The sequence below is a fragment of the Malurus melanocephalus genome, unplaced genomic scaffold, assembly GCF_030028575.1.
Source record: "Malurus melanocephalus ecotype Western Australia unplaced genomic scaffold, MMel_1.1 scaffold_181, whole genome shotgun sequence".
In the NCBI taxonomy this organism is placed as follows: domain Eukaryota; kingdom Metazoa; phylum Chordata; class Aves; order Passeriformes; family Maluridae; genus Malurus; species Malurus melanocephalus.
In genome coordinates, this window is record NW_026623413.1 from 874,591 (window position 1) to 899,143 (window position 24,553).

Sequence of the window (24,553 nt, forward strand, 5' to 3'; positions counted from 1 at the left end):
CACTRTACAGTCTTCTCACATAGATTCAACAATGCAATGGGAAATAGGAGATTATCATCTTTTATATAGCTATTGATTCCTAATTTTTTTCTTCAAAATGCTGAGAATCTTTTTCATTGCAGAAATGTAACACTTTTCCATAAAACTATCACACGCCTTGCTCTGAGAGAACATAGTAACAAGGACATGAACCAAGATAGTGACAAACTGTCAMAAGCTGGGAGCTGTGCAAAATCTCCAGTTAGAACACGTACCTCACACAGGAGTAAGTCAATAATATGGAAGACCATGTAGAGAGGGAATTTTGCAGTGAACAGGGTCAGGAACCACTGGGAAGCATACATGTGTGCTTCAAGGCTGATGTCCAGAAAGTGGTTATACAGATCAGGAATGTATTCCTAAGAGCAGAACACACAGAAACACTGAAAGGTCATTTTAGGTTACTTTGGAGCTGTAGCTGAACCCCCAAATTACGGAAAGAAGTTGGGCTGAGTGACAATGAGTGCAGGGTCCTGCATCCTGGCAGGATAGGAGCCTTTTTGGGATGCCAAAGGTTTGTCCTGGCACTGGGGCCTCTTTGGGATGCCAAAGGTTTGTCCTGGCATTGGGGCCTCTTTGGGATGCCAAAGGTTTGTCCTGGTATTGGGGCCTCTTTGGGATGCCAAAGGTTTGTCCTGGTATTGGGGCCTCTTTGGGATGCCAAAGGTTTGTCCTGGCATTGGGGCCTCTTTGGGATGCCAAAGGTTTGTCCTGGCATTGGGGCCTCTTTGGGATGCCAAAGGTTTGTCCTGGCATTGGTGGGTGTCCAGCAGGACCCTGGAATTGTCCCCAGCAGGGCCAGCAGAAGCTGTGCCTCTCCAGCTGTTGGGCACATCTGGCTCCCCAGCCCTGCCCCCAAGAGCTCTGCTGGGCCAGTCCTCACCCTCCTCCCTTACTCACAGGTTACAAACACCTTTCACCCCTGAGYTGAACTGCAGCCCCATCCATTCACCCTCCCCAGCAGAGCCCCCACCTGCATGAGGCGCTCCAGCTGATAGAACTTGCAGTGCAAATCTTCAAAGTTTTGTTTGAAAAGTTCCCTGAGTCCATAATCAAACATGATTTTGACCAGAACACTGAAAGCTTGCTCCTCAGGCATCTGTGAGAGAGGAAAGTGGATTTAGCACAGAACATTTAAACTTTTCACAATTCGCATGTACCTCCCTTCTCCCTCGGATTGAAAGGCTGAACTGYCACTACTTTTTAATCCAGTTTAAATGTAAATGAAAGCACTAACACACAAAATGAGGTTTAGTGTTGCAAATGGCATTTCAGTGGAATAAACCACCTCTCAATCACTCGACTAAAAATACCTCTTCCAGACATCAAGACCAAAGCTGTTTCCTGGTGTCTTTGTTCCAAATGTTGTCAGAATCTGAATTTTACAGATTTTGACCAGTCCTACCCTTTGTCACCTACATAAATAAAGCAGAAGAAGTATTACTAGAGGATGTTAAACAGGATCTTTCCCTTATTCTTAATGACATATTTACCTTTTTCAATGACATTACYACATTTGATGTTTATTTATTAGATGACATGAGTAAGAGAGACCAGTAACTGCTAACAGAAGTTCCCCATATCACAACTCAGCACTGGTTTGAGAAGGTTCAAGGTCCCATTCCTACCAAAAACTAAAGAAACACTCGAAGTTCATCAGTGTTTTGACATTTTTCCCTGTCCTTAAAATTCAGTTTYTGTATTTCTGTAAAAAAGTCTGACTTCGGGTCAATTGCTGGTTCCTATAAAGGACAGAACATCCATCTCAAGTATTCTATTATTAATCTGCAGATGGAGTTTATTAAAACAGAAAACTTTGCTGAAACATTCCAAACTGGTACTGAAGGACTCGCAGAAACTTAATTTCCTTTTCTGCAACATTTGTTTTTATTATTTATTTTCCCTAGCAGCCACACTCYGAAGGCTGACTTCAAAGAGAACCAAATAAAAAGAAACTTATTTGAAATTTGGCTTTTTTTCTAAATGCATACATTATTCCCAGAAGCCACAAGTATTGTTAAAGAGAAAACTCTGGAATAGCACAGGGTTCAGGCTTGAGAGTGAATCTCTCAAAGYATGGGACACATGACAATGAAAATCTAGAAGAAAACACATCTGTTTCAGTAAAAGTGCTCAGTTCTCATAGCAGGAAGTGTTGCCCTCCTCAATCTGATTCAGTGAGGAAATAAAGAATTAATTGCTCATCTAGGAAATATTTCAGATTACAGTTACAAAGAACTAAAAGGTTGTTATCATTAATCACTTGGCTTTTGTTTCACAAGAATRGAGTTTACAATCTCTTCTGTATCCTCCCCTGACTTTACAAGAGTATGGAAAATCTTCCCCTGAAGGCCAAACTTCCTCTTGCACCGAGAGCTGCAGAGAACTCCTCGTGCTCAGTCCTCTGTGGCAGCAACAGCACTGAAAACAGCTGGGAAAAGAAATCTCAAAGCAGGACTGAGCTTAGGAGCTCTGCAGGTCCAACTGCCCTTGCAAGAAAACACTGACAAAAAGCAGATGTTACTTTGAAACAGAACAGCCTATAAATATATGAATACAGATATTTGAATACAGATTTCTAATGTTCTTGTATTTCCCAAGCGTGAGTGAATCCAAAACTTTTGCTCCTGACAACCATAAATCTCCCTCTAGCTTCTGAACACACCAGCAATTAAAGGATATTACACTGATGAGATCACTTCTATCAACAGCAATCAAGTTTAGAAAAGCATAATAGAGTTTCTTTTAMAAATAGGAAGATATTATTGTATCCTTCCCTAACCTCTGAAAGCAAGAAGMACCAAGACCTACAAGACAACAGCCCACAGGCAGCACTGAGATCTGATGAGCTGACATCCCTTCAATGTCCTAAACACTTCTGTGTACACAGGACATGGCAAACACCATCTGGATTTCYGACTGATTCCAACAGAAACATCTCATAAAAAGCTTAAATCTGACTGTGAAACCCTGTAACAAAAACATTTACAGTGCTGTCCTATACACAAATTCCATGCCTACCACTGCTCATCAGCCCAAGCCTGAATGGAAAGGTCCCAGAACAGGAACACAGGGACATGAACACTGAGTCCTTATAAACACCACAGCAAGGTTTAAACAATGTACTCTTCCCTGTCTAAAATCACTTTATTACTGACCAACATACAAGTGGATGTGTGCCCTGCAACCCTGTYAGTTCAGAAGTCCATTCCAGACAAGTGGAGCAATATTGATTCCTAAATCCAAAACAAGTGAGGGTAAATGCACCACTTACATGTAATAGCAGCACAGCAGCAAGAAACGACTGGCCCTGGCAGTAGCCAATCTCTTCATCATACACAGAGTAGGCCTGAAAGAAGAATTGAGACTTCACTTGAATCTCTCAAGCTACAAACTCAAAACTGAGCACAGCTCCACACAATGCTCAGGGATGGAGTGCAGCCCCTGCCATTCAAACMAAGGGAAAACCTGGGTGAGAGCCAGTGGCTGGTCACAGAGTTCATTGCAGTCCATTAAATTGCTTACCTGAGTGCTTTTATCTCTAAACAGGGACATTAGGAAGAGGGAGAAATACCAGGAGCTCAAAAGRAAGTGCTGGAAGCTTAAACCATTCCAGCTGAGACACCTGAATCCAACGAGCTGGCCATTTTTACTCATTTCTTCCTGTTAATAACCAGCTCCAGTGCGTGCCTAGGGCTTTCTAACATTGATGGAGGTACACAGCCATCTCCAGTTACATCATTTGTCCAGCTTGATCCAGGCTGACAGGTCGGGAATGATGTGAAGTCTTTGCACCAAACACTTCAGTGCTGAAGAATCCAGAAGGGCTTTAGTGTGAATAATCATAACCAGTACAACAGCTACAATGGCCTGAGCCTGTGCCAGAGGCTGCATCCATGACAGGTAATGTAACACATCCCAAATCCTCCCAGCAACAGCCACAGTGTTGATGATATTGAGGAGAAGTTACCAAAACCAGCCCAGAAGAATTTAAAGCATACCTTGCATATTTTGTACAGGGAGTCCTGGCCATCTCCCCCRGTATCTTTAAAATAATCGTGAGCAGGGAACGTTCGATTGATGTCTCGAGTGATGGCACTGTCTTGTGGAGACTCCTATTAGAAAARGAAAATAATATGCAAATTAAAATGCATCAAAAGAATATAAATTGCAATGCACTAGGACTGAGATTTGGGAGATTAGCACTGGGTTCTGTGCACTGTTCTAAATTTAACCAAAGGCAGTGTATCCCAGCAGAGCAGGCTGCCTGCAGGCTGGGAGTGCCAACCACAGCTGGGATGGATTTGGGGACCTGAGCACGTGTTGGGGGGTCAGAGAGGGRCAGAGAGAGTGACCCACAATACTCACACATCCCCAGAGTCTCCTGAATGCCCAGGCCATTGCTGCTCTCCCAAAGCTGTAGCAGCAGCTCCCCAAATGCTGCCCCTGGGGCTCAGACTGAGGAATCAGCCCCCATTCCCTCCTCAGAACTCAGCTAAAGGGAACAGATGAGGGTGAGCCCTGGAGAGTGTCAGACAGGAGGGAATGCAGGGATGGGTCCCGTATGAGCTGGGATTTCACCATGAACTTTGTTCTCTACCTCACCCCAACACCACCAGTTTCAGATGCCTTAGACAACTGGAAAGCTGAACAGTGACAAAAAGGGGTTTAATCTATYCAAATAACCCAACTTTCTGTTGGGCAAATGGAAAAAAAGTTAGAAGTAAAAGTTAAGTAAGAAAGTACACGATGTAATCAGTGTAAAGAACATTCAATACAGCTTGTAGTTTTGTTTCTTCAAAAATGATTTTTCAAACAACAACAACAACAAAATTACCACAGTGTGCTTCATTTTCTCTTCTGATTTTAATCCAAGGTTAAWGCTCCTCTCTGGGGCTTAACACAGACATTTCATTAGGAAAGCATTATGCTGCTATTAGAGTCAAGACCAGATTGTTTTGGAAATTATATCAGTAGTACTGTTCAGCATTCCAATTTGATAATAATTAACACAYTAAAGAGGTCTGTCTCATTAGAAGGAAATCAGAAACAAACAAAATTCARTGCTCAATAAAATTCATATAAACACACACCTTTTAAGTCAACTTAAGTCAATTATGCTAATGGCTGGCTGTCAACTTCGGCTGGTTTTACCAGCAGGGAAAGACAAAGCTCAGAAACAATTCTGAAAACTCTAAATATGTCAATACAGAGTGATAACTTTTAGCCTCTTTCAAGTTTGCAAGAYTGAATTTCAGTAAAATATTCCCAGGAGCAGAGGTTCACCAGCAGCATCTGTGGTACCACACAAGTGGGTTTGCTGAGAGTCACCTGTGTTCTGGCAAAATAATCTCAAATCCACTTCCCCTTTAATCCACTTATTTAACAGCAGAGACCAAAGCATCTGCTTGGAAACTCTTAGGAGAGGATTCTCAAACAAATCACTCATTATGGCTAAAGAGAACTAATTAGTGGCCTCTCTGGCTTTGCGTGACTTGGGCAGCACTTGACTCCTGTGCCTCAGTACAATTCCTCAAGAAAAGTAATGTGAGTTCCTGCAGCTGAAACGCAGCTTGGGGAGAGAAAAATCAACGGAAATGATAAGGTTTAAAAAATGTTTTTCAAACCGTGGCTTTGAAATCTCCCCATTAGTACAAACTGCTGCAATCCAAGCATTGTGTAACCTTTTCTTTACTCCTATTTTTATACCTTGCTGTGAGAATTGGCTCAATGGGCAATTTCTCATGCTTTCAGGGGACTGGGAACTGAAGGAAACCCTTCTGAACCCACACCCTTCACAAACTGGGACTGAAAAATAGAAAGCTAAGAATGACAGGAAGAAAAAGAAAGTAATAAAGAAAACAGAGTGGAAACCAACCATGAGAACTGACGAATGRAAGTGTAGTGAAGATTAAAATTCTCATAACAATTTGCTGCTCTGAAAGAAAGTAGGGAAATGTAGATGTTCAGACTCTGAATATGCCCTTCCTCCCCCTTTCATGCACTTTAAAATATTAGGGGAGTAATACCGAAACCTTCCTCTGCAGTTGATTTAAACAGAAACTACGTGAGTAATTATGGAAACCAGGATGCAGTCCAGCTGGGAAAAGCCTATTTATTCTGTCAGGCTGTATATAAAAACATAATGGTTCCCACCTCCTAAASCTGACACATTTAAAAGACATTTTCCATGTATTTTCATGATCTCGTAGGGAACGTCCCAGGATCTGCAAACCATGCAGTTACAGCCTTGATCAACATATTCACACTGAGACTGTGACTTCAGAAGCTTTTTCTGTAGCTTAAGGCTCAATTAAAGCCATGGAAAAGCTGGAGTTCCCTTTTCCTGGGGCTGATCTACTTGCAGTTTTCAACAGCTCAGGTTTATTCCTCCTAATCCCCATAAACCCAAGAGGATGAAGAAGCAGCAGCAAAGAATTGCTAAAGGACAAGATTTGTGATGAAAAAAAATGAAATTAGAGACCTCCAGAGAACAGAGGAAGCTGCCTGCTGGAAATGGCTCATCACCCAAAGATCAGCCCCTGCTGCACCAGGCTCCTGGAGAAAATCCCATGGGGGTAAGAAACAAACTTCAAGCTGGACACAGATTGGCCTCAGAACCGACAGAAATGGAGAAATCATGAGTGGACCGAGGTTTTGGTTCCCCTGCCCCAAGCCCCAGAATGAATCCAAATGTGGAATTTTGCTCCTGGCTGAGTTATTTGACACACTGACCACAAACCCAAACTGCCTCTCACTYTTGCCACAATGGATCCATTTCCAAATTCCAATTATTCCTCAGGAAGATCCCACWGGCTGCAAGAATTCTGTCACACGGTCAGAGATCACTGTGGGAAGGGTCTGGAGTCTGATCCCCACTGGAATTTTCCTTGTTTTGCCCAGGGTGGGATCAGCACGTGGTGTGTTGCTGCAAGGCATGGATGAGCCACCCTGGAGTGCACCAAGCCAGGGACAGATTCCAGCAGATCCAACAAGCAGACAGAGCCAAAATTCTCTGCAGCTTTCATGGGCAGCAGCAAGGGTAATACGACACGATGGGGATAAGCTATTTTGAGCAGATCTGTACATTATAAGTACATTCAAAAACATTAAATGGTCTTTTGACAGCTATTTTCAATGCCAGAGGCATCCTGTGCCACCAGCTCTATTCTGCAGGCCCTTGGCACTCCCATAACTACTCCTATTAAGCAATATTTACATTTATTTTTACACAGAGTGCATTTCCTGCATTTGTCTTTGCCCAAACTGCTGGAGAAGGTTTTGGTAAGAGGAGTTACACCTGTTACTGAGACCTTAAGGAAGTGACACAAACCACACTTGGAGCGTTATGGACTCATGAACTTCCCACAAGGAATGCTGCCACAGAATGTGTTACCTGGAGTCAGCACTTACCAAGAACACTCACAGATAAAGAGCATTTGTGGAAAAAACCTGAATAATTTAGACAAATTTGGACTGGTTAGACACTGCAAYTGGATACAATAGTGCATTGATACAGCATAGTTTCAGGCCAAATATGGCAATATAGTGCAATTCTAAAAATAAAAGTGAATCCCTTGTGATATCCAGCTCTTTCGCTCTGCTCGTTTCCTTTTAGGGCTCAAGTTTCCCACAGGAAAATTAAAGCGAGGAGTTTTGCCTACGGTGCCCTGCAGCATGTATGGATAAAGCACAAACAAAACTGCCCTGGAAGCTTCTCCTGCACTTACTACAAGATTATTTAGAGCAATCAAGATAAGGGAAAAAGCCCCACCCAGTGCCAAGGAACACACCTTTAGCTGCACAGTTACATAAAAGTCATCCGAGACAAGCCGTGAAAACATGTGACGTATCATTTATTTCTTAAATGTATTTATGATCCATTCAGACCTTTCAAATAAAGTGTACAAGTGCATTTCAGAATAAAAAACTACACTCTTCACACAGCTCTGTAGAACACTACATTTCATCAAGAAACTTGAAGCAAAAACTTCCTATTAAACCACCCATGCATCCTTTGGCTACAATAATATCACTGATCAACAAGTACTGCTAGTCAAATCCGAGTTTCCCTTTAAAGAGAAGGAGCATCCTCAAATATGCCACCCCTTCCAGAGACCTCTCTTTAAAGAGAGAATATTAAATAAATTAGCTAGGCTTTTAGGCAAAACAGTAAGGCTACTTAGTACTGTTGATGCATGATCCATATATTTGGAGAACAGGCAATCCCAGGCTATGTGAAATGCGTCAACAGCCCTTGAAATTGTAGTAGTATCAAGATTACATCAATCAAGAACAAATGGCAGACAAAAATGTAACCAGTGGAACAATCACTGAAAAATGTGCAGTTTCTCATAGGATGGGAAGTGCTGATAACAGATTCAGAAAAGTGTTTATAAAATCCGCTAAGAACCACATTGACATTCTTAAAATTACATATTGTACAAAGCCCTAAACTCTGTGACTGCACAGCCACTGCCGTGTTAAACTGCTTGTTTGGGGATACACATACACACAAATGGAAAATACAGATAGACTTATCTGAAAGCAATCAATTTAACASGGCAGTGACTGCACAACTGCACAGCACACAAATATATATATATGTATGTACATCTAGAGCAAAAAGGAAACAAGCCAAGAGACGTATGACACAGCTGGGGTACACACCATCTCAAAGGGAATAATACATTTCTTTGAGTTTGAATAGCTCATAGCAAAATTACCTCTTGGAAATAATTATGCAAAGATTTAGAATCAGATATTTACATGCTTCCGATTTCTCTAGTTCCATTTAATAATTAAAAATATGCAAGTATTATTTTAAATCAGTAACATTTGTCATTTTTGGCTCAACTGTAGTTTTTCTTATTATTAGTCTTAGTTGAAAAATCCGCTACAGAAGTGTCTATTAAAACGCTGGGGTGGAAGAACCCCTCTCCCCTGTATTTTAACAACAGTTCTGAGTTGGCACAAAACAGGTAATTCTGGAGCCCCAACATGAACTCTTCCTCAGCTGCTGTGTGCATGAAAACACCCTTCCTTGTAGGAGCCAGAGCAGAGGACATCRAGGAGTGTCCCTGACAGTCCCCCCTGTGCCAGAACTAAACCAGCAGAGAGGCTTGAGGGTCACACTGGCCCCAATTCACCTGTTTGCTTTTCTAATCTGCTTTGGTGGAGCTTTCTCCCTAGTTCTTCCTAGCAGGGGTTTCACACTCACAGCTCTTTCTCGTCTTTTAATAYAAAACAATTTCCAGCATTAGAAGGTGCACAAGTTCTTACAAACACACACATACACATTCTCACCTGTGATTTTATCTGTTCTTGGCCTTTGCACTGACATTTGGGACAAAACTACCAGCTGGAACACTGTTTGTGTAAGGAGCTGGAATGTCTCACCAACAAAAGGATCTCTGACAAGGTCAGATCTCCAGAGAACACACCAGAATAACCCCACTGGTGGCTTCTGCTCTACCAGGTACTGTGAAAGGCGCAAGGAGACAGGCGGGACACAAGGAAAAACAAGCATCACAGAGCATGGAGTGGTTTGGCTTGGAATGGACTGCAAAGATCATCCAGTTCCACCCTCTGCCACGGGCAGGGACACCTCCCACTAGCCCAGGTTGCTTCAAACTCATCCAACCTGGCCTTGGGCACCCCAGGGATCCAGGGGCACCCACAAAGTGAGATCACTCCACTGCATTTCGTTCAGCAAAGCAACCTAAAAGCACATGCACGCACAGCCTCCCATGCTCGTGGTTTAATTGTAAACAGCATGTGAAAAGAACCATTTAAAAAGGTACGAATACAATTTTGAAATCCCTGAAGAAAAGACATACCCACGAGTATTAAGAACAGTAAAAAAGCTCATCATTAGCAATTGCAAACGTGTTTCCATCCTGTCGCATTCATTAGAGGAATACAAAATTGAATCTAGTGTTTACATGCTAGAATTACAATAGAAACTAGATTTCAAAGGTTACATATGGAGAGAAATGTATCAGCATAGGAACTTGCAAAAGACTGCGCTGTACAGCATTTCTAAAGACATGAGTCTGTMAAGACAATACAACGATTGCAAATCCTTTCAGACAGTTTAAAAGCATGGCTGGAGGTAATGCTGCTTTCTATTCTCTGAAAGGATTAACTGCACCAGTATTTTTAGTAGGTTTTAATGACAATTTAACCTCAAGAAATACCTAACCCCTCAAAAACCGAGGTGATCAGAAACATACAGGTACCTTACAGCCCTCAGGTTTTATTTCTTTGTACACTAAACATCAATTCATTTGACAGCATCTACAGAAAACGTTTTAAAAAATGTTTTTATGAAATACTTTTAATACTCAGTAATGCTAATATTTAAAAATACTTCACAGTGTGGTACTAATGTAACTTCATAAAACGAGCAACTCGAGTTCGCTAAAGCTCAAAGCCTTATGTTATATTAAAATAGTCCAAAGATTCCACACACACACACAGAATCACTAGCACTATAAATATACCTAAGCCACTTTAGTGCAAAGTCTGGTTTTGCTTCCCCTGACAAATCCCTCTATATTCCTGCCAGCATATTAAAATGTCATCCTTTACTAATCTAATTATTGATTTTCAAGGATTCATTTACAGTTGAAATCCCAGAAGAACTTTTTTCAATTTACCATAAAAGTAATGACTTGGTTTATTAAGCATTTGATTGCTTGATCCACGTGGTCTCAGAAACACTGAGAATGACTCGCATATGCACAGCAAGGCTTGAGTTCATCTTTATGAGGAGCCACTCGAATTTATTCCACCTTTTAATGAAAGGATCTCCAGTAATGACCATCAGAGAGAAGCCAAAGCTTTGAATTACAAAATTTCAATCCTCATCTTACAAATTGATAAACAGAAGTCAGAAGAGAAAGTTTGGACTCCCTGCTCTGTTGCAGCCCCATTCCCAATCTCTCATTCCAAACACRGCTGTCTATACTCTGAACAGCTCATTGCAGTATGCATCCACACAGCATCCCTAAACACTTCTCAGCAAAAAAAAATCTCCTGGAGATCAACCCMCGAGCAGCTCTGTCCCCAGGGCCTCCTGGTCTCTTGTGAGCAGAGCCTGCACATCTTTTGATCAGCTCAGGCACCGGGATGCTCCCCCAGAGCAGCTCCAGGACAAAATAAAGATCACTTTAACAACTCTTTCTCATCTAAAACAACCACGAAATCACCAGCTTGAGGATCAGTTCTGACTGCACAGATTGCTGAAGGACATCTGAGGCTGTAAAGGAAGAACCTGGACAGGAACATAAGTTCTGTTACATTTTCATTAATTGCTAAAGCTGAAGAATGCAAATGGGATCTGGGTGAGACCCACAAACCCTCCATTTGCAGCCACCATTGAACACCTGCAGAGAGACAGACTGGGACTTGTTTTCCACTCTGCAACAGGAATAAGAACTGACAGATGACAGAACTCCATATTGTGTGGGGAACCATCAGCAAAGCTTTCTCTGTAAGCAAACATTTCACCTGTCCAGAAAACAATGTCACAGRAAAAAAGCCTGAAAAGCTGACCAAACAAACAAATAAATACCATCAGATTAATTCCCTGTGCCTGGAACACCTCGGTCAGACAACCATGACCTGAACTCAGGTGAGGGGGTGATGCTCACCCTGGGTATGCAGAGCATCCCTTTGGCCTGGGGACCCCAAACTCAGAGGAGCTGCCTCCAGAAGCAGCAAAACAAAGCAAGAAGGTTAAACTTGGTATTTTAAAGTGTGTATTGTAAAGAACATGGCCCACATTAGAATCTCCATTGTTTTCACCGACCTCCAGCAGGTTTCCTCTCTATCAGCCACAACTTTCAGTTTCTTTCTCTAAATGCAACAGCACCTTGATCATCACAGCACTTGGGAACACCACCATAAACAGCAAAAAATCTCTATATTGAATCTGTATGCTGAATGTTTCTGTCTCGTATCACATCCAGGCCTTGGAAGTGTCTTTTTTCAGAACAGACAAACTGAAATTTAGGATTCTCACACATAAAGCATTTCTATGAGCGGGAGGGAACAATGCCATTGGGAATTCTCTGTCTCTTGCATTTCTCTCTGCCTTGGTACTTTGTACCCCTTTCTTCCTGTCAAAGACTTGTGACAAATATCCAAGACTGCCCCTGGGCACTCTGACACTGAGCCATGTCAGAATTCCAAGTAGAAGAAACATATTTTTGAGTGATAAGAAGCTTAAAAACAAGTACAAACTCCCCAACAACAAATAAAGACTGTAGAAACTGGTAATATTTAATTAAAAAAAATTAAGAGTAGATAACAGCAAACCTTTTGTTTCACACAAAAGATTGCTGTTGAGTTTAAAAATACTGTCACTTCATTGAGATCATAAAAAAAATAGTATTTCACAGATATTTTCCCAGTCTATTTGGAAAATGACAACATAATCACAACCTAAACTTCCAGTACTCTTAAAAAATATATATATATACTTCTACATGAAGCAAATTACCACCTTCTGAGAAATTGTGAGTATGGAAATCTTTCCCATGCCACTAAAAAAAGCCACTGAATTGCATCCTGCAAATTGAACCTTCCAGCAGCTTAATTTGAAAGTGAGGCAGATAGCTCTAATAAAAAAGAAATTTATAGTCTGAGATGGAACTTCAAAATTAGTTCATCTAATCATATCACAACCCCATTTTTATGAAGATGCAATTTGATTTCTGTCCTCTCCTCAGCRTTTATCTGTGCAATGCTCTCAACACTGCTTTCCAAAGCACCCAGACACAAACAGAGCCAGGAGAGGATTCGTTTCAGATGTGCAAGGATGAAAATGATCCACTGCAAAATTTGCTGCCTGACCACTCCTAGGATGGAGTGTGATGGGAAGGACCCCTGTGCCTGTCTTGGTTGACAAAAGGTGYTCAATGCACAAAGTAATATTCACAAAATCATTTTTCCCACCCTTGCACAGTGAATAGAATTCACCCTCTGCAATTTCATTGATGACAACAGACCCAAATGTTATAAATATTTAAAACACCTAAACACATACAAATCTACACCAACATTAAATTAAGAGGGAAAAAATGTAATTTAAATGTTTAAAATATCAATAAATTAACACAGACAAAAAGAGAAATATTTGACACTAAGCTACTGAGGCAACACTAACAGTGTCTGTACAAACAGTGGAGAAACTTGAATGCATCAAYTGGCTGCAATTCCTCTCCATCCTTATCCTTGCAAACTTCCAGATTCTGATTTTCACCTCTTCCAGAAAATGTCTGAGCTGAGGAAGACTTGGAGATGAGTAAGGCAACTGAAAACAGCCTGGCTGTCAGGAATGCAAGAACTGAACCTTCACTGCAAAGAATGCATCTGCATCTGGAACAGCCACCATGCTCCAAGTGCAATTCCAGACTCAGGGCTGAAGGAGCAACTGCTTCAGCTCCAGTTCCATCTCTGTGTCATGATTTAGATCCCTTACCAGTTTCAAAAACTTTCCAAATTCTCACAAACTAGCACACAATGCTCCTATTTAAACCCTCTATTTAGCCATAAAAACACAAAAGCAACAGTCTTYGCTCTCCAGCTCCCACTTAAACCTGAAACTGCCATTTCTAGGGTTTTAGGCCCCAGCAGATTCTTCTCTTCTATTAAGTTTAATCAAATGCTATTTCACCGATACACTRCATCACTTCAAAGACTTGGAAATGTTAGATAAGGTGAAGAGTCAGAGAAGAGCTACTGGGAGTTTACCTGAGAGGCTGTTCCAAAAATACCACACACATACACTTTGATATCGGTGACTAAAGCCCTTGAATCGCTCCCCAAGCCCACCTTTGCCATGATCTGCCTGAGAACAATTAGCCAGGATGTGCTGGGAGCTTTTTACACCACTTTTTCTACAACTGAGTCACTCCAGCCCTGTGCTCCCCCCATGGTTGGCTGTGCCCACCCAAAATTCCAACTGAGAGGGCTCTGCAGAGCAAATCACCCCGGGCGTGGCTGCAGGACCCAGAACAAGCCCTGGCTCCACACTCGGCTCTTTACTACAAAGAGAACAAGAAATGTCAGTGTGAAGGCAGCARGGTTTACACAACTGTGCTGCTAAGGTTTTTGATGAGCTCAGGACATTTATCTTGGGATGAAATGCACTGGAAGAAGATCAAGATACCACTGCAATGATTTATCCAACAGGAGGCAGGAATAGCAGGGGTTCTGCCCCATCCTCCCCAGAACAGGTACACAGGAGAGSAACTCAAGGGCACCAGAACTGAGTGCTGACAAATAAATGCCATGCCAGGAATGCCTCACCCTGCTGCTGTCTCTCTCCTCCGCTGTTTCCTCACTGGCAGCCCCATGAGACTGTTCTGGGGCAAATGTGGATGGGCAGCAGCAGAGACACAGGCTGGCATCCCCCAGGGAAGGCATGGACAGGACAGGCCAGGGCTCACAGCACAGCAGAGAGGAGGGGGAGATTGCAGGAGGGACARGGCAGAGTATCAAAAACATGATCTTGATCTAGAACAACACAGACCTGAAACCACTGAAAGAAAATACAGTCTTCCCTTTGGCCAAGAGAATTACCCCAATTCTAAAAATATCCCTTTATTTTTCCCTATCCTTTTTTCGTTCCCACTGTGACTAAGAGCACACAGCAGCTGTAGCAGAGGAGCTCAGGGAATTCCTCACTCAGCAGTGACGGGAAGCACAAGGAGGGACAGGGAGGGTGGATGGTCGGGGGCACAGTTTGCTCTGAGAGCAGGACAGACAGAGGGACAGCCCTGCACCAAGGACAGGGGGACAGACTGCAAATCCACCACTGCAGGAGAACTCGGTTCACTTTCATTTCCAAAATGGCATCAGTAAAAAGACAAAGCAATTCTTRAAGAAAAACTCAACAATTTGAGGGCCATTCTGCCTTCTTAACAGCAYGACAGTACTCAAAACATTTAATCCAGGCTAGCTGGAACAAGCTGTGGTCAATGAGATTTGGTTTCTCAGATATTGCCTTTGTCTGACCAGTTAGACACGCTTTTGCCAACAGGATTTAGCTCCTGCTATATTTGAACCATCTTTAATCCCATGAAGGCTAAAGAAAAATGTCTCTGATTTAGCTCTGTGCACTTAGGAATAACTCAAATACTACAGTTAAATTTACAACATAGTTCCCTTAGCTGTTTAGAAGACAATTGTTTTCTTTCCTTTCCCCTTAAGTTCCAGTATGTAAAATATCAGAAGAATTTAGATTAAAAAAAAAAAAATGGGGACATGTTATTTTTAAAGTTGTTCTTGAGAAAATTTCCACATACAAACCCGTGGCATTTCTCCACTGGTTTGAGACTAATTTTCACATGTTGGCATCATCCTTGAGTGGCTGCCACAACTCCAGTATCATAAAGCAACACGTATTTTCTCTTAGCTTATCAAAACACATTTTATTTAACTGCTAAATTTGGTCTGATCCAAGTTTTTCTTCTTACTTCACAACAAACAGGAAAACGCAGATGCCGCACTCTGATCCAAACATGCATCCTACCAGGGAAACGGGCACGGAATCAGATCAGCCCTAAGAGTGTGACTGCCCAGATCACAYTGCTGCACTCACRGCTCATTGACACCGAGTTCACACCRAAATGTTCACATTGTTCACTCCTGTTCTACGAGTCCTGTCTAGGTAGAACTGCAAAACAAATTGTTTGGCCCTTTCTGTTCTGACGCTGGAACGTTGTGTCAATATACTTTGGCATATATTAAAAAATCCCTGTAATATACCATAGACTGTGACATTTCCACTTCAGMTCTATCATTTACATGTGAAGCACGAATCTCCAAAGAACTCAGTAAAGCTGTAAGAAAGACTACATTTTGCCGAAGCTCTCAGACACCCACTCCATTCAGTCACACCAGCTGGAGAGGTAAGTGTCAAGATACAGCTTTATTCTTTAAAATGAATGTGGAGGTGAAAATCCACAGCCTCCTCCACAGCAATCATTTTTTAAAGTGAAACCACAAGGATATGTGCTCCTGATGCTTCTACGTCAGCAGCATTTTTTTCAGAAACCTTTTTGCAAATCTGGACAGCTTAAAATCATATCTAAGTTATTTTGCAATCTACGCAATTGTCCCTGCACTTCCCAGTCCAGCTGACAGGCATCCTAGACATGACATCCATTGGAAGATCTTTTGCTCCTGGAGGTAGAGGAGTCCTTAGCTACCCTCTGTCTAGCACATGAGGCACAGATGGCCCCCGAGAGACGCTTCAGCCCCTTCTGAAAGACACTGTTGGAGAGACTGTAAATGACACAGTTGCAGAAACTGTTGCTAATGGCAAGCCAGGTGGTCAAGAAGGACGCCACGCGGTTACTATAGACATTRGAGCTCTCCAGCAGGAAATAGATGATGTAGGGCAGCCAGAGGATGTAGAAGACACTGGTGATGCGGAAGAGAACCATGGCATAGCGCTTGTCCGGGCAGGGCTGGGCCTCGCCAGCCTCCCCATCCTGCGAGCTGAAGCGCACCCGCCGCTCGTTGATCTCCTTGGTGTGCTGCTGGCAGATGCGGAAAATGTTGAAATAAGTGAAGCAGACGATGAAAGCGGCCGGGGCRTAGAGCATCACCACGATGAAGAGGGTGAAATAGGGATCGGTGTCCCAGGAACTGGCGCACCACTGGAACACATCCCCGTGATATCCAGGCTTTCCCCAGTGAAAGGAGGGTAAGAAGACCAGGCAGGAGTAGAGCCAAATGGTCAATATGCAGATTCGCAGCCTCCACGGGGTGACCAGCGTGTTGTAGGTCAGCGGCTTGGTGATGGCAATGTATCTGTCAATGCTGATGCAGGCCAGGGAGGCCATGGAGACGCTCTTCAGCACTGATACCACGTAACCAAAGATTTGGCAAACCAAGGACTCACTCAAAACAATAGGATAGTGCAGCAGAGACAAAGAAGGCACCAGACAGCTCACGCCCACCAGGAGGTCAGCATACGCCATAGTCTGGATGAAGTAGCTGGTGGTGTGGTGGTTCAGCAGAGGTGCACAGTGAAAGACAAATATCACAATAATGTTGCCCGAAATAATCAGCACCATGAGGAACACAATAATAACCACTTCCARGAGGCAAAAATTGATGGTCTCCAAATAGCTAATGGCCAGGAGACAGAAGGGCCGGCCACTCTGGTTGCCAACCAAAGAGGAGTTCATCTTGAGCACTGCAGTGATCTCTCTACTTCATGCTCCTGCCTGCTGCCTGCAGCCACTCCAGGCAGCTGCTGTCATTGCGGCTGGTGCTGTGTGTGCAGCAATGTCAAAACCGGAGCTCCAGTCCCCAGGGCCGCTCCAGATGCTGCTGCTGTGCATTGTCTGCAGCACAATTCCCCTTTAAATCCGGCTCCCCGCCGCTGCCGGTGCACCGGGACCCGGCGGCAGGCATGTCAGCAACTTCCCCGGCACACRGGAGAGGGCTGATAGTGATGCCCTCCGGGGTGGGCTGCCGCGCCGAGRAGGGATGAGGGGCTGGGGGAAGAGGGAGAGGAACCTTCACCGAGTCAGGACGAGAGTCCTTCCAAAGGCTGACAGAGAGAAGGGGAAAGTGTTTTACAGAACCGCCTCTACCCCGCGCTGCCACCTCCGCCGCTCCCCTCGTTCCCCACGCCCTGCCCAGCGCTCCCCGCCGACCCCGGCTCCAGCCCCGCTCTCTCCCCAGGCCCGGCCGGCAGCAGCGGGAGGCGATGCCGCCTCTCCGGAGCCCCGGCAGCCGGGCGGGGGGATGCGCGGCGGGGAGGGCGGGGGTCCAACCCTTTCTCCGCTGGCTCCATTTTGCACGGCGCTTTTGTTCGCCGCCTCTGCCGGCCCCGCCGCCACCGCCCCGGCCCCGCCGCCGCCCCCCGCCCGGCTCGGGGCCAGCCCGGCCCCGCCGCCCCGGCCCTACCTGCGGCGGGGGAACAAAAGCGCGGAGCATCCTCGGGCGGGCGGCGTGCGCTCCGGCCGCGGCGATGCGGAGCCGGGGGCGGGGAGGCGGGAGGAAGGGGAGGGAGGCGGCGGGAGCGCGTTGGAGGGCGCGGCGCGGCGGGGACCCGGCGGGGAGCGGGGCCGCAGCCCCGGCCCCCATCCGCCCTGCCCAGCGCGCAGGGAGCGGGGCAGCTCCGGCCGCAGCCTCGCAAAGGCGGCTCCGCGCTCCCGGGCCGCTCGGCGGGGCGGTTCCGAGGGCGGCCGGTGCCGGTGGGAGCCTCACCCGGCGCGACCCCGCCGCCCCCGTTCGCAGCCGCGGGTCCCGGCCCTGCCCGTCCCCGCACAGCCGCTGCCGCAGGGACACGCACCCAGCGCACACCCCGCTCCTCCTCCCGCACCCCTGCACGCCGGGCGCCAGCCGTCCATCTCCGCCCTGAACTCACGCGGTTCGGCGTCACTTAAAAGGCTTTTCCATCCCAGCCCTTTTGGGGAAATACCTATTCTGGAATAACCGTGCCTTTCCTAGGTGTAGTGCTGTTGCTTAGGAAACACGAGAAACCAAGGGCAAAGCTGAGAACGCTGTCCCACCATTAATCCAGATGCTGCTCCAGGTAGGCAGGCACCTCCCTCCATAATATCATAAACACAAAATGCCAAGGAATCGCTGTCCCTGASAGTCCCTGGGACATCCGACATCAAAACAGAAAATCCAGCGACATTCCAGCCAGCAAACACGCGAGAGATTCACAGCACAGCACTTAAATATGTATGCACACCCTAAGCTAATACCATCTCACTATTTAACCAGAAGAACCTTTTTGAAGGCAGAGAGGCATAACAAGGTGCAGCTCTTGATTATTGTCAAGAGCTTCAACTGACAGGCTGGAAAACACGATCCCATGGTATGTGGGAGCTCATTCTCTCACCCTGATACCAGACTGCTCCACTGCCACAGCTCAGGACAGGCCCTTAGTACAGGAATTTATATTTGAATGGATCAAACCAGTAAGAGACYGGACTGAGGCTCTTCAGCAACCAAAATCATTTAATCAGACATGAAAGCACACAACTGGCATCCTTACAAAMCTAAGTCCACACACTGAATTCAAACAGTACCAAGAAAGGTTTTGGTTAACCTAACGTAAACATTGGTCATTCTGGAGAATACCTAATGGGAGATTAATTGTGGCCAAAGGATAGMTCTCAAAGCAATCAAACTGCAACTCTCAGGCTTTTAGCTGACCAGTAAGTAGAAAAAAAACATTTCATGACACACTTGAGTTGGCCAAAARCTGTGCTGGGCATGACTTGGCAGATTTTCAGTCAGACTTATACAAATGCCCAAAAACAAAAATTTGGGGGTTCTGCCCTATCTTTAATCCAAAAAAGATCTCCTTATTATTGTCCATCTTTTTTTTTTGCAATTTATGGTGTTTCTACTCATGGCAACTGAAGTACTAGAACTGTAGCTAGGAAACATAAACTTTGAATTAAATTTAGGCCAGGGTATTGTGGTTTTACAAAAAGCAAGCTATGATTGAATTACTGCTGGAGAAATGATCTCCTATCTTCCAAAGCAGAGAATGATTTACATACTGATTGATTCAAATAGTATTTCTGGATCCTTGGGCATGAATAGACACATTATAAACATCCCCAAGAAAATAACATATATTGAACTTCCTATCACAGATACATAAAAATAAGGTAGCAATGGAAACACTGAGCCTAACGAAAACATCTGGCTGCTGAAATTTTTTAACAGAAGATGCACCATGAAATCAAGAACTCCCCAATGTTCAGGTTTTTATGAAAAGCTTAACGCCCATAGAGCCGAGGTATTTCTGCAGAAGAGCCACGTCTGTTTTTCCCTTTAACTGACATTCTATTGTTCCTCTGAAGCTCAGAGCAATGACTCCACTCAGAGCTCTTGCCAACTCACTCCTGCTTGCTTAAAACACCCAAAGCAGCAATATCTCAGGCTCCTCCTCCTGCCCCTRCCCCAGCAGCCAGCCCAAAGGGGTCCAAGGGTGTAAATACAACTGGAAGATAACTGRGGTACAATGCCTGCTCCCCCAGCTCTCAGATCAGGTGCAGCACCAGCCCACCACGRGAACCACTCCAAAAGACAATAAAATGTGTGGTTGAGGTGGCTGAGATCTGTGAGACTGAAAACACTGCTGTGGTGTAGAGACTTCTCCCACTCCGCACCATCCAAAGCAATGAAAAGCACTTAAGAAATTATTCAAAGTTACGACGACAACTCTTGGGAAAACTACTGCTTGTAAAAGATAATTAAACTTTTATCACCATGTGATCAAAACTAATCAAACAAGGGATCTCGAGGTTCAGGCTCACTGACAAGGCTCCGTCATCTTCCACTGTGATGCACAGATGCATGGTATGCTCCATTTCAGTTGATTGTACACAATCATGGCCCTCTGCACTGCTGAAAATTCGATGTATTCTTTTTAATTTATATGAACATATGGAAATATGATTGTGATACAAGTGGAAAATAAGTGTTAACCACCCACAGCTAAGGCTCTGTCACATTTTATGCTACGGATGACAACACATTCAGTCAAATAACGGCAGTGACATTTTAATCKATTTCTTCATTAAAAACTAGCATCATTTGCACCAAGACAGACGAGTATATTTGGTAGAACGTCTGTGTTCTATAATCCTCGTCTCATGGAGACAAAAAGGTGGGAAGATGAGAAAGTGGGTAGCAGGAGTTCTTCTATAAGAAAGACTGGAACAAATTAATCTCTTACCAGGCCTGGAATTTTTACCAGAAATGGTGACCCCAGGGTAACATTCCAGGATCCTCCTCCTGACACTGGACTATTATTTTTTATTTTATTTRTGCCACAAGATGTCCCTCTCACGTTGTAATTTTCTTAATATAGTGTATTTATCTGGTACAACAGTTCATGGGTTTTTCCTCTCAACGTTATTTCCTCCCACACAGACCTATATCCAAAGGCTTTTTATTTTCTCCTCAATATTGTAAATGTCAGGTTTTTTATGTTGGTTCATAATGTTGTTATGAACAACTTCTCCACTGACAGATTAAGCAGGTGTTTTAATCCTTTCTAAAATTTRTCTGAGAAGTGGCTGTTGTCTCTTTTGCTTTGTATCATGATTATTTATATTTTTAACCTGTCTGGCTCGCTTTACACATTTTCTACTCACCACCACTTCCCATCCACCTATGACTGTGAAGAACATGCACTATTTTTCCTGCAGGTGTCCGTTAATACCCAGAATGAGTCCCTGTGTGTCTTCTGCTCCCTTTCAGGGCTGGAAGTYTGAAGATTAACAGCCATAACTGTGACTGCCAAAGTGCTACCAGGAGCAGATGCCTCTCCCAGGGATTGTCTAGATGGTTTTACCTAGAGCTTGCTTTCTGTCCCCAGTAGGGACATGACCTTAATTCACTGGGCTGGCTTTCATCCACACTCCCCACCACGAGCATGGCAATCTGGAGTTGCTAAAAGCTTTATTATTGCACACAGATGGTGTGCAAATTCTCAAAAGTAATTCACRGAAGCACCACGATGGTGCAACTTCAACCTTACTGCAATAACAAAAGCGCAGAGGACAAAACCCCAGCCAGTGTGTGGCAAAGAAAAAAGGAGCAAATAATTAATAAATGCTGTCATGATGACTAGAACAAAATGAGCACACCTTGAAGCACAGTTTCAATGCCATTTTTAAGTCATATCAAGATACAGCTCCCCTGTGTGGTACAACACAACAGGAGACCCTTCCTTTTCAATCCTTCAGTAGCCACAACTCAACTGCAAACAAAAAAACTGTCCTCACAGCAGTTAATTTGCAAAGGAAAGCAAAAACCAGAGATTCCCTGAGCCTGCCCAGCAAAGCAACCACCAGAAGAAATCCTGGGGTGCTGCATCCAACATCCTGTACACAAGGGAAAAAAAAATCTCTGAAACAGGCCAGAAGGTTTTGAAGCAGCTGTCAACACAGATCCTTATTAATTTGGGACTGTGCTGCTGCACAGRGTCATGAAAAGCCTGGCAGAAATCAAATGCAGCTACAGGAATAGAGGTCAACATGAACAGAGAAGGGGCTCTGCATTATGAGCACTCACACAGGTTCCCTGCATCTCCTGCTCACATTCCAGGGAATAGGTTTTCCATGGACTCCTTGTGCTTCTGCACTGCACCACARCAGTTATTCTCACATAAACCCCCTTCAAGGCATGGTAATGCAAATAACTGTGGGCTTGCCAGAGAAGAATTGGCATTAATGACATGCAAAACACTATGGAAAAGCATTATGAAGATGGTAAAGCAATGTAATATAATGGACCCTTGTCTTCRTATAATTAACATTTTTTTCCCAGAAACATTTACTCCTATGCATTGCTGCATACTGACTGTAAGTGAGCTGCTATTTTAAGAGCAGTAAGAATTAGTCACATTAGAACTCCAAAATTATCAAATTTCATGCCTAAGAAAGGCATGAAAACAAAAAATTAAGGCCAAAGTGCAGCCAGCATTATTATACTCTTGGCATAAACTCTACACAAAGGGTCTGCAAATGTTGTGGAATTCATGTTTTTCTCAGCCTCCCAAACAATCCCTGCATTTTTTGCCTGTTCTCCTCTCCAGTACCTCCACACAGCTACCAAGAGATAACCCCATTTAAAACCTTACACTTCATCCACTGCCTGCAGACTGAAGAAATCCCAATTTCCCTGGGAACAAAGCACACACTTCTGTTCCCCAGCMCCAACCTCTGTCCCTCCTACAGATACAGTCCCAGCCTGTTTCCATATTTAAGTCCCAACAAAAGAAACAGCCACAGCTGGGCTAATATGGCACTTCCAGATTAGGGAAACTCCATTTTTATTTGCTTGAGCTGGCTGTGGCAGCATGCTGGTGATACACTGCAGACCACATATGACTACATCAGGGTCTGAAAACGGTCCATCAGGACCCATTCTCTTTAATTTCTTAATTATTTCCCTGCTGAATGACCACTGCAGGTATAACCAGTAATTTTGCTGCAGAACACAGTGCTGGACCAGCCTACTCTCCCTTTTACTTGGACTCCAGAGATGCCTCCAACACATGAGATGCAGGTTACTTTCTTTGTCTCAGCCAAATGAAAATGAGTGGAAAGGTTTCACAGGTTTAAAAATGAAATGTTACACTATTCCCTCCTAGCTGACAAAGATAGTAGCAGAACGTGTCACCAACTGTGCCACAAAGACATCATCTTTTGCATTCTGATTCCGAAACACTGGAACAGAGAAACAAGTGAGGCTGACAACTACTCACCAGGCAATTAAAATAACACAACAGGATAGCTGTGATCACTCCTTGCCAGAGCACTCAACCTCCACRTTACTTATATGATTTATTCACCACAAAATCCAAGTTACAGCTCTACAATGCATAAACCAATATAAAGGAATTTGGATCAAGTTTTTTCTATGTTCACTAAGTATATGAAAATACTTATGGCAGAACATTTTTAGCTAATCTAACATGATTCATTCCCATCACGTAGGATCCTTCCTGCATGATTCCAGCAGAAACTGAGTTTAATTTCAGAAGCCCTCCTGTCCTCAGAATAAGATCTTTAATTGCTCCTTGGGAATCTGYGCCATCAGAATATAGATATACAAAGGCTGATACACTTGTTTTGCTTTTTAMCTGGTGAATAATTAATTTCTGTTATATTTGTACTAAAGCTGCATCATTAATAATTTCTAATACAGACCTCCTAGACWTCCATGTTTCTGAAAGCAGTAAAATCTGATGTAGCTATACAGATAATGGTCAAACCCAAATTAACACATCTGTTTCCTGGATCAGAAAGTGACATTTCATTTTGTGAGCCATTCGTTACTTGAACTTTGAGAATAACTGAATGATGTCTGTAGAAATAATTCTTATACTCTTTTCCTACCTTACTGAGGTCAGCATTCAAGGTGAGAAGTCACAAAACTGCTGTCTAATGCAAAAACATCCACGTTGTTCTGTTTTATTGCTATCAAAAAAGGCTGTGATTTCAACCAGTGTTGAATTTTTAACATAAACATTAACACAATACAACAAAATTCAGCTTCCATTCAGAAAAGCCAAACAAGCAAAGAAAATTAATCTGCCAATTATGAAAGCAGTTAATAGGATGCTTATTTTTTACAAACCAACTCAGAACTCGTGAGAGTGAAAGGAAAGGAGTGAAATGCCCCCAGCAGCTCTGGTGGGGGTTTTGCTGGAGGATGGAATCACAGTCACTCGTTTCATATATTCACACTCAGAGAGCCTTGGGCAAAATGGTCAATGCATTTCCATTCTTTATGGATAAAGAGCTGCCAAAATGCTCGGTACCTTTGTGATGAGGATCCTGTACTTCTCCACCAGGTGGTCGTTGTTGTGACACCCCGCCAGCAGCTGCCACACCTCCCCACGCAGAGCCTCGGGGACACCGCTCCGCACCAGCGCCGACAGCGTCTTGGGCCGAACACTCAGGTTCAGGTGCCTGCAGAGGGGAGGGACAGTCACTGCACC

At 43.9% G+C, this 24,553-nt stretch overlaps 2 protein-coding genes across 2 annotated transcripts in view; both read right to left on the reverse strand.

Annotated features, from left to right (window-relative positions):
- The window catches only part of RABGAP1 (RAB GTPase activating protein 1), a 53,564-nt gene that overhangs the window by 11,488 nt on the left and 17,523 nt on the right, over positions 1-24,553 (reverse strand). Inside the window, exons 12-16 of the mRNA XM_057372919.1 lie at positions 24,374-24,524; positions 4,041-4,154; positions 3,314-3,388; positions 1,013-1,138; positions 255-398 (exon numbers count right to left, since the gene is read on the reverse strand). Coding sequence (XP_057228902.1) covers positions 255-398; positions 1,013-1,138; positions 3,314-3,388; positions 4,041-4,154; positions 24,374-24,524 — 610 coding nt within the window. The remainder of the gene's footprint in view (positions 1-254; positions 399-1,012; positions 1,139-3,313; positions 3,389-4,040; positions 4,155-24,373; positions 24,525-24,553) is intronic.
- On the reverse strand, positions 15,256-18,090 carry GPR21 (G protein-coupled receptor 21). Its single transcript, XM_057372934.1, has 2 exons — positions 17,977-18,090; positions 15,256-17,617 (listed from the first exon to the last, which is right to left on the reverse strand). The coding sequence occupies exon 2, from the start codon at positions 17,247-17,249 to the stop codon at positions 16,203-16,205; it is 1,047 nt and encodes a 348-aa protein (XP_057228917.1). The 5' UTR covers positions 17,250-17,617; positions 17,977-18,090; the 3' UTR covers positions 15,256-16,202.